The sequence below is a fragment of the Ranitomeya variabilis genome, chromosome 7 (assembly GCF_051348905.1).
Source record: "Ranitomeya variabilis isolate aRanVar5 chromosome 7, aRanVar5.hap1, whole genome shotgun sequence".
In the NCBI taxonomy this organism is placed as follows: Eukaryota; Metazoa; Chordata; class Amphibia; order Anura; family Dendrobatidae; genus Ranitomeya; species Ranitomeya variabilis.
The window spans coordinates 65,067,342-65,083,062 of NC_135238.1; the positions used below are offsets into that span (position 1 = coordinate 65,067,342).

Genomic DNA, 15,721 nt, shown 5'->3' on the forward strand with positions numbered 1-15,721 from the left:
TTACCTTTTGGTTTTTTGTAACCAGTGATGTTGAAGTGGCTGGATTATTTATGCTTTAAAATTGTTGTGGATACACAACCAGATCAGGTGAGCATGGACTACTCAACAATATAATTGTTGCTATAGGTTAAAACCCTGTTGCGCTCTTCTTGCTCCCCAACTTTTGGGATCTGTTGGATGTAGCCACAATGTGTGCCAATATCAAACCTTTACAGAAAATAAAAAGGGTGACTAGCACACATAGGGTAATAATGTACTTTAAAAGTAAAATCGTGGATTGAGGGGATTGCAGTTCTCACCTTATTGGGTTGTGTATGTCACAACTCTAATAAATAGCGTACACCATTCGGCTGCTGCAGACACCTCTGCAGATAGAGGAGGATCTTCTGCCTGTAGATTGAGAAGTAGGTAATAGAGGTTCTTCAAGACTGCGCTACTGTGAGAAAGGAGTAGCTCCACCAGTTGTAATATTTCAAGTAGCTTTTATTAGCATGTTCAAGGTTCATACTAAACCCTTTCTCGAAACTGAACTGCATCATGGCAGCATGGTCTATTAGAACATCTATCTCCTACTTCTCCTCAATATCCAACCATTAGAAGAATTTTGAAACGTTACTAGCAGTCTTTGTCAAACCAAAAGGAAAAGAGACCTATCTGTGGACTGGAGCTGTTTTGGGATTGTTTTTAGTGAAATAGTTCTCTTTCATCTGGAAGAGAATTAATTTTCATTCTTTCTCTGGGGGACGCAACTAGTGTTGAGCGATACCTTCCGATATTTGAAAGTATCGGTATCGGATTGGATCGTCCGATATCCAAAAAATATCGGATATCGCTGATACCGATACCCCATACCAATACAAGTCAATGGGACACAAATATCGGACGGTATCCTGGATGGTTCCCAGGGTGTGAAGGAGAGGAAACTCTCCTTCAGGCCCTGGGATCCATATTCATGTAAAAAAATAAAGAATAAAAATAAAAAATATGGATATACTCACCCCTCCGACGGATCCTGGACCTAGCGATGCAACCGGCAGCCTCCGTTCCTAAGAATGCAGAGAGTGAAGGACCTTCGATGACGTCGCGGTCACGTGAGCGGTCACATGAGCGGTCACGTGACCAATCACAGGACCGCGACGTCATCGTAGGTCCTGTACACTCACTGCATTCTTAGGAACGGAGGCTGCTGGTAGCACCGCTAGGTCCAGGGTCCGTCGGAGGGGTGAGTATATCCATATTTTTTTTTTTTATTCTTTATTTTTTACATAAATATGGATCCCAGGGCCTGAAGGAGAGTCTCCTCTCCTCCAGACCCTGGGAACCATACACTGGAAACTTCCGATTCCGATTTCCGATATCACAAAAATATCGGAACTCGGTATCGGAATTCCGATACAGCGAATATCGGCCGATACCCGATATTTGCAGTATCGGAATGCTCAACACTAGATGCAACCTCTCAATGTTTCACATGGTCGTCAGTTTATTTGAAAAGTACTAGTCCAGCTAGACACAACAAGAAAATGAGAATGACTTTATGAGTGGGATCAGTGACATAAATAGTAAGAGAAGGAGAATAGACAAGAGAAAAGTATGTGTACGGTACTTATATACAGGTGGGAGACAAAGTAATCAGAAGGCTCAACTTTACAAAGCCAAATGGTTGACAATGCTGGAAATTTCTAGCAAGTTTTAGGAGTGCAAATTACTGCTCTCACGGGTGAAATATAGTACAGGCTACAGTATGAATATGAATATTTATGAGCATATGTACTTGTTTATTATTTTGGTGCCGCTTTTTTTGCCAATAGAAATAAATATGTTCTATAGTAAGTGAAAAATGTATGCAAATTTTGTCCAATAGACACCTGCTGTTGTCCCCAAAGTGTAAATGTATGTATAATGAATTACATATTAATTATTAATCCCCGTTTTTTATATTTCAGCACCACATGGACCTTCTTTCACCATTGGAAAGGCTGTCTGGCTACTTTGGGGTTTGGTCTTTAATAACTCAGTGCCTGTGCAAAATCCAAAAGGCACAACTAGCAAAATCATTGTGTCAATTTGGGCTTTCTTTGCTGTAATATTTTTGGCAAGTTATACTGCTAACCTTGCTGCATTCATGATCCAAGAGGAATTTGTTGATCAGGTTACTGGACTTAGTGACAAAAAGGTATGTATGTAAACATTCCCATTATATATTATTACAATGAGCTATTTAATATTTTACCTATGTACAGTGCAGTTAGTTAATGATGTAATTTTTATATTTTAGTTAGAATATATTAACTAATACCTATGCAATGAGTTCCTCTAAGGATAGGGTCACACTAGTGTATTTTCTCTCACCCAAGAAAATTGGTCCCATTATGCTAATCGCACTTTGATCAGAGTTTGATCAGACTGTGAATTTAGTGTGATCTGATTTTCTTTGATGAGGAGAAGATGGGGAAAAAAGTGCAGCCCGATGTTATCTGATTGCGGTTCGATACCATCTAAGTGCAGTCTGATGTTTCCCATGGACTCATTGACTTGCATGGCCGAATGTGATCTTATAATCAGATCCAACGTAGGCGTGATATGAGCCAGTCTAAGAAAAAAATCGGACTTATGCATGGCCCCATAGAATAACATTGGTCTGAGTGCGATTTGATGTTTTGTCGGAACGCACTTGGACCGAAAATACGGTAATGTGCACGAGCCCTAAGGAGCACCTATGAAAGCAGTTTTCAAAAATATGATCATACATCATGTAGGCCTTTCTCTGGTTTTGTAAATCTATGGTTTGGCAGCATAATTTCTGTCTTTAATAATATACGCAGTTCAGGAGACTAACGAGAGTTGGAGAATGGTATATTTTTAATGTTTGTCAGAAACTTGTTGAAGATGGGGATGCCCCATGAGAAAAACCTTGAGAAGTGCTGTGTATCAGAGCTCTCCCAACTTGGAGGGTTAGTTAGCTCCCAAGGAACATGACAATGCTAATTATTGGAGCTTTGTGACCATCTTAGAGGAGGTGTCCCTTTGATGCATATGGTGTAGAGCACAAAGGTCCGTCTTACAGTTATCTACAGGGTGACTCGTGCAACAATATGTATCTATTTTGTCCCTTTCAAGAATGTCCTATTTGATTTTTATGCAGTTCTTTGGTGTTCATGTCAGTTATGATCTAATCACTGTATTTCTGATTTGTTCTTTCAATATCTAGTTTCAACGGTCATATGAATATTCTCCCCCATTTCGATTTGGAACAGTTCCTAATGGAAGCACGGAAAGGAACATCAGAAACAATTATCCTGAAATGCATCAGTACATGGTAAAATTTAATCAAAAAGGAGTCCATGAAGCCTTAGTCAGCTTAAAGACTGGGTGAGACACTTTTTGCCTTTTATCCCACCTACCTACTTCAGATTTTATGTGATTTTCTCAGTTCCATAGTAGCTCAATGCTTCTATCCTCGCCTTCTTTTCTCCTTCTTTGAAAGGAACATCCCTCTAAAAGACCATTTTTCAATAATTTTTCTCAAAGGCGTTTTATTGCTAATAAGTAAAGGCAATTTATAAGTAAAGGCAATTTTGGATTCATGTGTATCACATTGCTGCTTTAGGATGTTTTTGAATGCATTACTCATTGAACAGATGTAGCAGGCCTACACTTAATGCTGAGGCACACAACTGAAAATAATCCTAACAGTGTGCGCATTACACACAGTTAAAATACGACAAGTTGCACAGTTTGATGAATATTTCAATAGGTGTGGACAACCTGTTTAAGATATTTGCCAAATTTACTGATGTGGCCACTAATTATATTTTATCTTTCATATTCATCATGCATGGAAATATAATTTGGGGTTGAAAGTGTGTTTTACTATCTAGCTGATAACACAGTGTGAACAATGTATGATTGTAGTAGCCTAGCCACCAACTTGAGGTCTGTAGTGAACTACTCAATAGTATACCTAGACTATTTGTATCGCCATTCTCTGATTCAAAGTTATTGATACCAGCTACGCTTTTCAATCAATATACTGTACATTACTGAAGTGATTTACACGACTGTCACATTGTGCCATAGTGCACAACAGCAGACAGTTGGGTGGACTACAAGTGTAATGAAAGAAATGCGGAATGCCTGCATTCTCTCACTTTGATACTTATGCTATATATTATCTGTCCCAGAATATGGTAAAATTTTAAGTCATATAGAAATATTGGCCCCAATTTATCAAAGAGATTACACCAGAATTCTGCCATCAATAACTTTGAAAATGTGCACATTTTTGTACAATGGAGAGCTGCACAAAAATTTTGCGGCTTTTGGCATTTTTACATCAACTTTATCCAGCTCTGCCAAAATGCATGGAGCTGAGGCATGACCCCACATCTTTCCTTATTGATGATTAGATGTGGTGTTTTTCATGTCAGAAATCTTTCTCCTATCCTTTACTGGCACACGGAGGCGCACTCCACTTTTCAGATGCGCATGTTACGAGACATGTGTATTAATGAATTAGGAGCGCTTGACTCCTTTACAAGTGTTCACTATGATATTGATCAAGTGGCATATTGGAGTCAAGCGCTCTTAATTCATTAAGAAGAACACACATCTTAATGAATCAGAAGTGTCTGACAAGTGAATTAGATTATTATGAATTAAATTAGCTGTATTGTCATGCCACTGTGGGATAAGATAGAGAGTTTCTTGTTTTTTAGTTCAGTGTAGAGCTGAATAGCTCAGGAGGGCTAGAGAGCCCTGACAGTCCACACGTTCTTAAATGCCCAGGACGATAGCAGTGACCACGCAACGTTCACTAAGGTAGAAGCCCAGCCATCAACAGCATCGTGCCTGATCAGCAGTAGGCCAGTACAGCAGCAAGAAAAGAGAATAAAGACAGAAACAGTGACAGAAAGAGGACGCAGGTAGATCTAGTACGTGGCAGCTTGTAGCATGGGCAGATGCCCTCAGAACCGGGGTGAAATGGCTGAGGAAAATCTTAGATGCAGTGAACTTGGAACATGAGTACACTGGGTCACCACAAAGCACAGCACAGAAAGATAGGTCACTCGCCAAGTGTCAACTAGCTTTGGAGACAGAAATCTCGTGCCTCTTGTCTGGGGCAAAACAGAGCTGAATTGGGAGGACTCTGAGGAACTGTGCGGCACAGTCAAACCCAGGTGTGTGCTGTGTGACAGAAAGGAGAATGCAGGGAAAGCAGAGGAGATGTGTAATGCAAATTCTGTCTTAAATGCTGTGTAGAATCTGGATGTGCTGCGCAAAGCTAACAGTAAAGTTGTTTATTTGAAAGTTGAAAAGGACTGTGTCTCAATCTTTATTACACCGACTGACGGGAACCCACAGTGAAACAGAGGTGATCCTGATGGCGCAGAGAATGGAGCCACAGGTACACAAAGTAATGGACAATGTTTTCATGTATATGGAGACCAGGGCACTGATGTACCAGAGTGTTTGGCCATGACTACGCCCTGGTCCAGCTCATTACACAGTCTCTCCACAAATGCGCCTATTTTGGCAAAACTTGGAGAAAATGGCATGAAAACACCAAAAGTCGTAACATTTTTGCACAACTCAGTCATACAAATATTTTTCAACTTTTCAAAGGTGATGTATGCCAGAATTTTGGCATAATCGCTTTGATAAATTGAGGCCATTGTGTCAAGAAGCCTAAGGGGCTGATTCATCAAACACTTTGCAATCAAAGTGTGGCAAAAACTAAAGTATTACAGCATTTTTGCCAACTTTTAGATGTACAAAAAAATACAACTTTTGGCTCTTTTACACCAGCTACAGCAACTTTTTGGAAAGCGGACGAAGCTTAGCAAGAGCTTGCATGGTCAAGCGAGACCCAACAAATTCATTATAATTCATAACCATAGTACATTTCTGATGCTAGTTCAAGACAACTTCAGGAAGATGTGCTAAATTCTTTAAAAGGCTCAGTCCAGTGCACCTTGGTCCAGGACTGGTGTGGACATATTTCTGCCATGATCTATCTCATTCTCGTATGTGTGCATTTTGCTTTACATTTGCACGGAATAAAGTATGCCATAGTCTTCTAGATTATTGAAGTGTGTGAGAATACTGGTTTTGTGTGGTGTGGTAATCTGTCCACCTATGTGATTACATAGACAGGGAATTTCAAGAAACATGGTGAGGGACACAGACAAGCATAATGAACAACAGACCTCAGAAGCAAAACATTGGCTCTTGTAAAAAGACACATAAAAAGTGTGTTCATCATATATACTTAATGTGTATGAATTAGTGTTACTGATTATCTTTACTTTTGGTGTCAATTCCTTAGCAAAAGCACTTCCGAAAGGAAATCTACCATGCTTTATTGACAAAAGAGTGCGATAACTGTAAAGGCAAAATAAGTATTAGGCACCAATTGTCCTGGGAGCCAAAACCGGGCACTGTAATGTGGATTCCTACTCTTTTATCTACGATATTGGCTTTGCACTAGATAAAACAGGTTTTTAAAGAAGTACTCAGCTTTTGAGTCTATATTTGCTTTGATTTCAACATTTCAATGTGTTGCTGCTGGAGATGTTAAATTCATCTCTGTGAATATGTTGATAAGATTTGTATTCTTTCTGTTTTCTAAGAAGTTTCCAAATGTTAATAGCAAATGGATTAGGAACCATGAATTATCTAATTTATAGGCAAATAAGGGCTGCTGCAGCAATTATGATTGAATACATTATATTCTTTTACGAATATTCTACTTAATGCAGGATTAAGGCATTGCATTAGCTTGTTGACATTTTTGTTGTGGCCTTTCTAATAATCTGAATTTCTTTATCTAGTTCCTAGTCCTTCACTTGATAGGGTAAGTGCAGATGCTGCGGATTTTGCTGCGGATCCGCAGCGGATTTGACGCTGCGGATCCGCAGCAGTTTTCACAAAGTTTACAGTACCATGTAAACCTATGGGAAAAAAAAGCCGCTGTGCACATGCTGCGGAAAAATCCGCGCGGAAACGCAGCGGATTATTTTCCGCAGCATGTCAATTCTTTCTGCGGATTCCGCAGCGGTTTTCAACAAGCACCAATAGGAAAGTGCAGTTGAAAACCCGCAGAGGAATCCGCGATGAAATCCGCAGTGAAAACTGCAGTGGTTTTGCACTGCAGATTTTCCAAATCCGCTGCGGAAAAATCCGCAGCAGAATCCGCAACGTGTGCACATACCCTTAGCCTTTCCATGTTGCGCTCATTTATGTTTTTGCCTTTTGTGGGACTTCATAACTGCAAAACATTTTTTATCTCAATTTATTATAATAAGTAAGAAAAATCTTATTGATTTCATGGTCACTTTAAAAAACTGCGATCTGCATTAATTAGAAATGTGTGCAATCACTTTTCAACAGCTACATGTACTTTTCTCTTTACAACTAACTGCCTCTAACTTTCTTCTAAAAGTTTTTCATCTTCCCATGTATATTTAAACATTGGTGTTTGACTGCAGCGTTATGTCATTAAGGGTTTAGAAAGGGAGGCCCATTCTGTGGTAGGCTGTTGTGGATGCATTATCCCAGGAGGTATAATAAGTGGACTGATGTAGAATAGAGAAAGTGTAGATGAAAATTATGAGAACTTAGCTCTTCTATTTTATAAATTACATGTCAGTCCATGCGTAGATCATTTTGCACATCTTCTTGAATCCAGTGTACATGAAAAATACTGTAGAGCTCAAATCCATGCATACTGAGAGGAGCATGTGGGAAGTTGAGGGGTTTGGTTGCAACCACCCTAAGAAAGGTCTATCACAGCATGGAAAAGAAAATAGCGCTGGGGTAGCATGGAAAAATGCATCTTTAATGCAAGTGTGGCATAAATGGACCAAATACAGTTCATCAGGAACAACAAGAGGCATATAGCCTTGTTGGTTCGCATTCTGTTCTTACTTGTTGGTTCTCATTTGAACAGTCTCCCAGTAGAAACAATAAAGCCTGTATAGTGGTTAAAACAATGGGTTCTGCGATGGTGACTTCCTTAATACCCCAAGGTTCTACAGCATTTTCTGTCAAACATACTCCAGACCAAACCATTAATGTCACGATCCATGTTTGGATCTGTGGCAGATCTGGTTTCCCTCTGATTTAAACCTTTTTTCCTTTCTGGTCATTGGGGGTTAATGCAGTTTCCCCCCCCCCCTGGTGGCCACTGGTGTTATTGCATTGCATTGCTGCTGGGTCAGCTGATGTTTGTGACCACTCCCACCATCCTTTATAAGGTCACCTGGTGCATCAGCTGACTGTTGCTTATACAAGTCCTTTTAGGAGACCAACCTCGCAGTAGCAGCTCCACAGTGTTGTGGAGTCTGCAGCGGTGTGCACAAGCTAAGTTCTGAGTTTTGATACTTTGTAGTTTGTGCATTCACCTTTTGGTATCGTGTTCCCCTCACTCTCATATTGTTTATTCCTGCTTTGTGGTGCTGTTTACACTGTTCACCTCCTGGGGTGGGGGTTTAGTTCAGGGTTTAACAGGAGACAGGGACAGGTTGGTGACTTGGGCCTCCCTACCTTCAAGGGTACCCCCAAGTTAAGGAAAGACAGGGCTTCCCCTAGCCTGAGGGGCAGTTCAGGGGCCCAGATTCCTAATCTCCTGTCTTCCTATTTTTGCCCCGTGACCAACCGTTCCTTTTTTTCTGGTGAGCCATGAGCCAAATGCAGGCCTTTGCCCAATTGCTACAGACTCTCACCGAGGAGTGAAAGCTGCTGCGTAGTGGGGTGGTGCAGCAGCTGCAGCAATTGGGGTTTTGGGCCTCGGCTCAGGTACAGGCTCAACCAGAACCCAAGATATCTCTCCCAGACAGGTTCTCTGGAGGGAGAGATACATTTTTGGTTTTTAAGGAAGCCTGCAAGTTGTACTTCAGGCTCTACCCTCGTTCATCAGGGAGTGAGGAACAACGGGTGGGAATCATCATTTCCCTTCTTAAGGGTGATCCCCAATCCTGGGCCTTCTCCCTGCTGACCGGTTCACCATCCCTACGGTCAGTGGATGAGTTTTTTACGGTTCTAGCACTGGTGTATGGTGATCCAGATGGCGTTTCTCTGGCGGAATCCCGACTCCATTAGATCAAGCAGGGGGGTGGCCGGCTGAGGAGTACTGTTCAGAGTTCAGGAGGTGGGCCACTGACACACAGTGAAATGACCCTGCCCTTAGGAGCCATTTTGTGCAGGGTCTGTCCCATAGGTTGCAAGATACTCTGGTGCAGTACGCAGCCCCAAGGTCATTGGAGGCCGCTATGTCCCTTGCCATCTGGGTGGATAGACGCTTGAGGGAGAGGCATACACCAAATGTGCCCCTATAAACCTTGCTAGGGAGGAGGACACACCTGGGAAGGCGGATGAACCCATGCAGGTGGGAGGAGTTGGTTCCCAAACTGGGTTGCCTGTGGTTCGCCGTGGAGTGGGGGCATGTTTCTACTGTAGGCAGACCGGTCATTTTATCAATGTGTGCCCAGCGCGTGCCAAAGTACCTGCACCATCTAAAGAGCCACGTCCCCCTGGTCATGTGGAGGGAGGCGACCAGGGTGTGTATATTTCCTCCATTTTTTTGTCTCCGTGTACCTTACCTGCTGAGGTGGTTATTGGTGGGGTAACTAAGAATATTCTGGTGCTTGTGGACAGTGGAGCAGGAGTCATTTGGTGGATGCTCATTTTGTCCAGACCCATGGCCTGATGAGTAGGACGCTAGCGAAACCCTTAAGCGTCCAGGCCATTGACTCTGCTCCGCTCAACCAGGGGAGCATTACACAAGTCGTAGACAATATACATCTGCGTATAGGGGCTTGTCATGAAGAGTCTTTATCATGCTACATCTTGGAGGGCATACCGACTCCCATGGTTTTAGGACTCCCTTGGTTGAAAAGACATAACCCGGTCATAGACTGGCGGTCCAGGGAAGTAGTCAGCTGGGGTCAGTCGTGTAAGGACTGCTGCCCGGGAGCTACGATCTCTGCCATTCTTCTAAAACCTACCCCTTTCCCTTCAGTGGGGGCAGCAGAGGTGCTGCCAGGGACTAGGGGCAAGACTTTACCCTCACTACAGGTTAACCCGGTGGGTCAGAGACCTCTTAGGAGGAGGGGTCAGATGAGGGTGGTGGTTCCCTCCGAGCATTGTGGGGGTGTGAGTGTAGTGACACAGGGGGATGCCTCTGTTGTCCATTCCTCAAAGAATTCTCCATCCTGTGGCAAACATTTGCATGGAAATAAATGTTCAGGTCCGGACCTGTGTGTGAATGAGTACAAATGGGTGTCCACTAGTGTTGAGCATTCCGATACCGCAAGTATCGGGTATCGGCCGATACTTGCGGTATCGGAATTCCGATACCGAGTTCCAATACTTTTGTGGTATCGGAAATCGGAATCGGAAGTTCCCAGTGTATGGTTCCCAGGGTCTGGAGGAGAGGAGACTTCGATGACGTCGCGGCTTGTGCTTGGTCACGTGCCGCTCATGTGACTGCTCAGCACGCGACCAATCACAAGCCGCAACGTCATCGAAGGTCCTAAACTGCTCATTCTTAGGAACGGAGGCTGCTGGTTACAATCGGTAAGGTCCAGGGGCCGCCGGAGGGGTGAGTATATCCATATTTTTTATTTTAATTCTTTATTTTTTACATGAATATGGATCCCAGGGCCTGAAGGAGAGTTTTCTCTCCTTCAGACCCTGGGAACCATCCAGGATACCTTCCGATACTTGAGTCCCATTGACTTGTATTGATATCGGGTATCTTTATCGGCGATATCTGATATTTTTCGGGTATTGGCCGATACTATCCGATACCGATACTTTCAAGTATTGGAAGGTATCGCTCAACACTAGTGTCCACCAAAAACATCAGGTGGAAGTATGCAACTGGGACCTGGAGTTCCAGGGTGATTGGGCCATATCAGGTGTCAGCCATTCTCAGCCCGGTGACTTTTCAGTTGGAGTTACCCCCAGTTATGCATGTACACAACTCATTCCCCAGGTCGGCGCTCTGGCGATTTGTGGCTCCCCGTTGCTGCCATTTTCATCAGGTCGTGTTTGCCATAAACCTGAGAGTCAGGTGCCTGATGAGGTGAACTCTGGTGGATCGAGGCATCCTCACTGTAGGTAGGTCTAGTGAGGTCTGATGTTGAGTGTCCAGAGGCCACTAATTGAAAGGGGGGTACTGTCACAATCCATGTTTGGATCTGTGGCAGATCTGGTTTCCCTCTGATTTAAACCTGTTTTCCTTTCTGGTCATTGGGGGTTAATGCAGTTCCCCCCCCCCTGGTGGCTGCTGGTGTTATTGCATTGCATTGCTGCTGGGTCAGCTGATGTTTGTGACCACTCCCACCATCCTTTATAAGGTCACCTGGTGCATCAGCTGACTGTTAATTATACAGGTCCTTTTAGGAGACCAACCTCGCAGTGGCAGCTCCCTGGTGTCAGCCGAGTCTGGTGTTTGGAGCTCAGTTGCTGTACTATCTGTGTTGTGGAGTCTGCAGCGGCATGTACAAGCTAAGTTCTGAGTTTTGTTACTTTGTAGTTTTTGCATTCACCTTTAGGTATCGTGTTCCCCTCACTCTCATATTGTTTATTCCTGTTTATTTGCTTTGTCCTGCTGTTTACACTGTTCACCTCCTGGGGTGGGGGTTGGGGGTTTAGTTCAGGGTTTAACAGGAGACAGGGACAGGTCGGTGACTTGGGCCTCCCTACCTTCAAGGGTACCCCCAAGTTAAGGAAAGACAGGGCTTCCCCTAGCCTGAGGGGCATTTCAGGGGCCCAGATTCCTAATCTCCTGTCTTCCTATTTTTGCCCCGTGACAATTAGCATCACGCTATTGAATTCTATTCGAATTCTGCAAAAATCTACTCCATTCTGGAGAATAATGATTTTTGTTTTGTAATTTGCTCAATGTGTATTCAGCAAAATGGTGGCCAGCTACAGCTGGAATTTTGCTGAATAGTTGGGGGGCCAGCAAAAGGTTAAAAATAAACATACTTACCTCACTGCTCACATCTCCATGCGCGCCTGCTGCTTCCTGCCTACTGTCTGGTCTTCTACGCTTCCATCTCATTATATCTCTAACCTGGTGTACACAAAAGGGCAAGGCTTCTGGCCGTGAATAGGCCCCACAGTTCAATGATCATATTTCAGGATCTAATTGCGGCCAGAACCCCCAACCTAAAGAGAACATTGGGCCAGAGATGTGAAACCACAGAGGCTCGGAGGATTGGGCTGAAGCAGTGGGGAAACCAGAAAGGTTAGTGGTGGGTATGTCTTTTTAGTTTTTTTTTACTTTTTGCTGGCAGTTTACCTCTCTGGCTATACCTGCTGCTTTGTGCTCGCTGTCTAGTCCTCCGTGTGTCTGTTGTATCACATCTGTGGCCAGGTTTTCACTTTTGGCTGGGGATTCCAGCAGGACCTTACCATATGCAATCTTGACACGGGGCCAGTGAGTAGGGAGGGATTCTGGATAGGTAAACAGAGAGTACTAGTGTTGAGCGATACCTTCCGATACTTGAAAGTATCGGTATCGGATAGTATCGGCCGATACCTGAAAAATATCGGATATCGCCGATACCGATACCCGATACCAATATATCCATATTTTTTATTTTAATTCTTTATTTTTTACATGAATATGGATCCCAGGATCCCAGGGCCTGAAGGAGAGTCTCCTCTCCTCCAGACCCTGGGAACCATACACTGGGAACTTCCGATTCCGATTTCCGATACCACAAAAATATCGGAACTCGGTATCGGAATTCCGATACCGCAAGTATCGGCCGATACCCGATACTTGTGGTATCGGAATGCTCAACACTAGAGAGTACACTTCTCGTATTTCAGGGCCTACTCATGGGTCTGGATGTAATTGGGAATGTGTAGTTAACTCCAGAGCCTGCTCATGGTCGTAAAGCCATGCATAAATTGAACATTAGGCTGAAGATTCAACATGACAGAGCAACGAAAGACCGAACATCAGGCCAGAAACAGCGGGTGGAGAGGTGAGTGGTGAGGTGGGAATAAGTGTTTTTTAAAGTTAAGTTTCAACATAATACGTTTATCATGCTCTGGGGACTGTATAGACTCCAGAGCACAATAAGGGACATTAAATCTGCAGAGAATAACTTCTCTGATAATTCAATTTGCTGGTAATTTATTTGCCCCATATTCATGTTTCCTTTTACATATTTTATTAAGTCTATTTTGTATATGTAAACCTGATTTTTTTGCTTAGTTTGCCACTGTGTGTGGGGTGTGTGTGTAGGGTTTAGGGTTTCCACATGTTTTCACCGGAGTCATCATTTAATTTTTCAGTGCTGAAGTTGCACAACAAATTACTATCTAGAGTATTTGTCCAATGTTTTAGGGTTTTCTCTTTCTATATCTGTTTCTGAGTTGTAAGCATGGACATTCTCTTTATCCTATATCACCAACATGGCTGCTTCATTCCTTGTTTTGGCTTTTATACATGTGATCTGAACACTGCAAGACATTATGGAGAAACCCACACAGTCACATTTAAGTTCATGCAAGCCTTTTATTATGGCTGATACAATCTTTTGTAATGTCTAAAATGGAAGTTGATATTTGGAGATTCATGTGGAAAAAAATAAAAATTGTTTAGTATTGTCAGGTCATGTGAATTTCATAAAGCCCTATACAAATTAAATTCAAATTTAATCTATTAATTCATCTCTAGTAGGCAAACCATGTGTTAGGCCTAGCGGAACGCACCAAGTATTAGAGAGATTGATACGAGGTGCGTTCGAAGCCTGGGGTCCACAGTGCAGAGATACCTGCTGCAAAGTAATGGCGGATGGACACTGAGCTAACACGTGGGTTAAATTTCACCCCGTGTGAAATGAAAGCGAGCTCTGTTGCCTCACAGAGTCGCACTGTACACATGGAATAATACCCTAACTAGGGTTGTGCTTGCTCTGGAACTCTTCTGTGCTAACCGCACACATGAAGGAACCAGATGCTAAGCCAAGGATAATTGCTCCCACTGATGCTAGCTGCCAGCCTGAGTGTACAGCCCCAAAGCTCAACAGACTCACACCACATATGAACTGAGTGGTAGAGTATCTAATGGCAACAGCCAAACACAAATGATAATAGTGCATGGCTGTATGGCCATGCGAACCTTTTATAGTTGTAGCTCTCAAGGACCTTCCTAGTGGACCAATAGGAGCTGCTACAGGACCTGAGTATGTGACCCCCGACCTCCAATGAGAGGTCTTCCCTTGGGCATGCTCAGAAGGAGAAAAGCAGCATGCAAAGGAAGAGAGAGAGCTAGGGAGCACTACCAATGGGCGAGGAGCCAATTGCGACCTATAAGGTAAGTATAATAAGGGGTGCAGCTCAATGCATAGCAGCAGCATATACCAAACAAACAAGAAAAGAGACTATGCATATAGGGCGCACACCCAGAATACAATTAAGTTGAAAAAATACAAAAAATTTTTTATTAATGAGGAAGACAGAAAACACCAATAAAAACATATTAAAATACAACCAACACACCAATGGACCTATACAGAGTGAATATATGGAGACGGCTAAAGATACAATAATATATGGTGAGTCACGCCACCAACACACTGCTGGTACTTTCGTAAATGTAAGATACAAAGATGTAGCATAAATAGCACAACACATATGCACAAACGGTGACTTATGTGCACAATGGCTTATGTGCACAGAGCAAGGTAGCAGGTAAACTCTGGGCGTCCCCAGAGTACCATATAGTGCAGGAGTGCCCCTATATAAATGAAAAGGCTAATGCTAGCAAGGGGGCCTCGATAAGCCTACTAAATTGCAGCAAGAGGAGATAAGTGTAAATCCCCTCAAAAAAAAAAAAAAAAAGATTTGGGAGTTTAAATACCAAAAATAGTCCCTATAAAAGGCAACGCTACCAGTATCACAGAGGGTCGAGCCTGTTAAAGTGATATAGGGAGCGTATAAGATAAACTCGCCAACTCAAACCAGAAGGAGAAAAGCAGGACTTAGTCCCAGGAGCGCCTGCTTGCCGCCGAACAGTACTGGTTATAATGGCTGAACCTGGAAGGGCAGCAGTAACCAAATGTGCAGTATCTGTCCGAGCCAGACGCTGGGACCAATGTCTCCGCTGAGCAGGTTCCACTGCAGCTGGAAAAGAATGGGAGACCGCAGTGGACATGGTTTGAGATTCCCCCTGTGCAGCGGCAGGAACATGACACCTAACACCATGTTGTGTCTTGTGCTGCCTGTAGACTAGAATTCAGTTCCATCGTAATGTACCAAGCAATGAAACAAACCAAACATACGTGGGCATCCGTATAAATGTAAAGGTATAACAAGGTACAGTATGGCCTGGCAGCTGTCTACAATTACCATATTATGGATATTTATATCACAAAAAGAGATTTAAGAAAAAAGCCCCTTGAGAGTGAATAAAGAAATAAACAAGACACTGACTTTGAGATGAAGATAAGCAATCACGCTGATGCTAAAACCAGTTTACATAATGCTAAGAACTTTCAGAATATCAGAATTGTGATGGAAAATCACAATGGCAAAACACGTTTTATTAGCCTAGGTTTCCACTGGCACAAAAACGGTAAAAATGATATGTGATATTTCTTGGTTTGACGGTTTTATCTAAATCAAGATGAGGTGAAGCACTGCTAGCATTAAATGTTCTGCCAATTCAACAAAATGCTGTCCGCAGTGGTAA

General features: G+C 43.0%; 1 protein-coding gene across 3 annotated transcripts in view; it reads left to right on the plus strand.

Moving 5' to 3' along the window:
- The window catches only part of GRIN2A (glutamate ionotropic receptor NMDA type subunit 2A), a 678,902-nt gene that overhangs the window by 612,380 nt on the left and 50,801 nt on the right, over positions 1 to 15,721 (plus strand). For all 3 annotated transcript variants that reach the window (XM_077275211.1, XM_077275210.1, XM_077275212.1), the window contains 2 exons: positions 1,947 to 2,176; positions 3,212 to 3,372. In XM_077275211.1, coding sequence (XP_077131326.1) covers positions 1,947 to 2,176; positions 3,212 to 3,372 — 391 coding nt within the window. The remainder of the gene's footprint in view (positions 1 to 1,946; positions 2,177 to 3,211; positions 3,373 to 15,721) is intronic.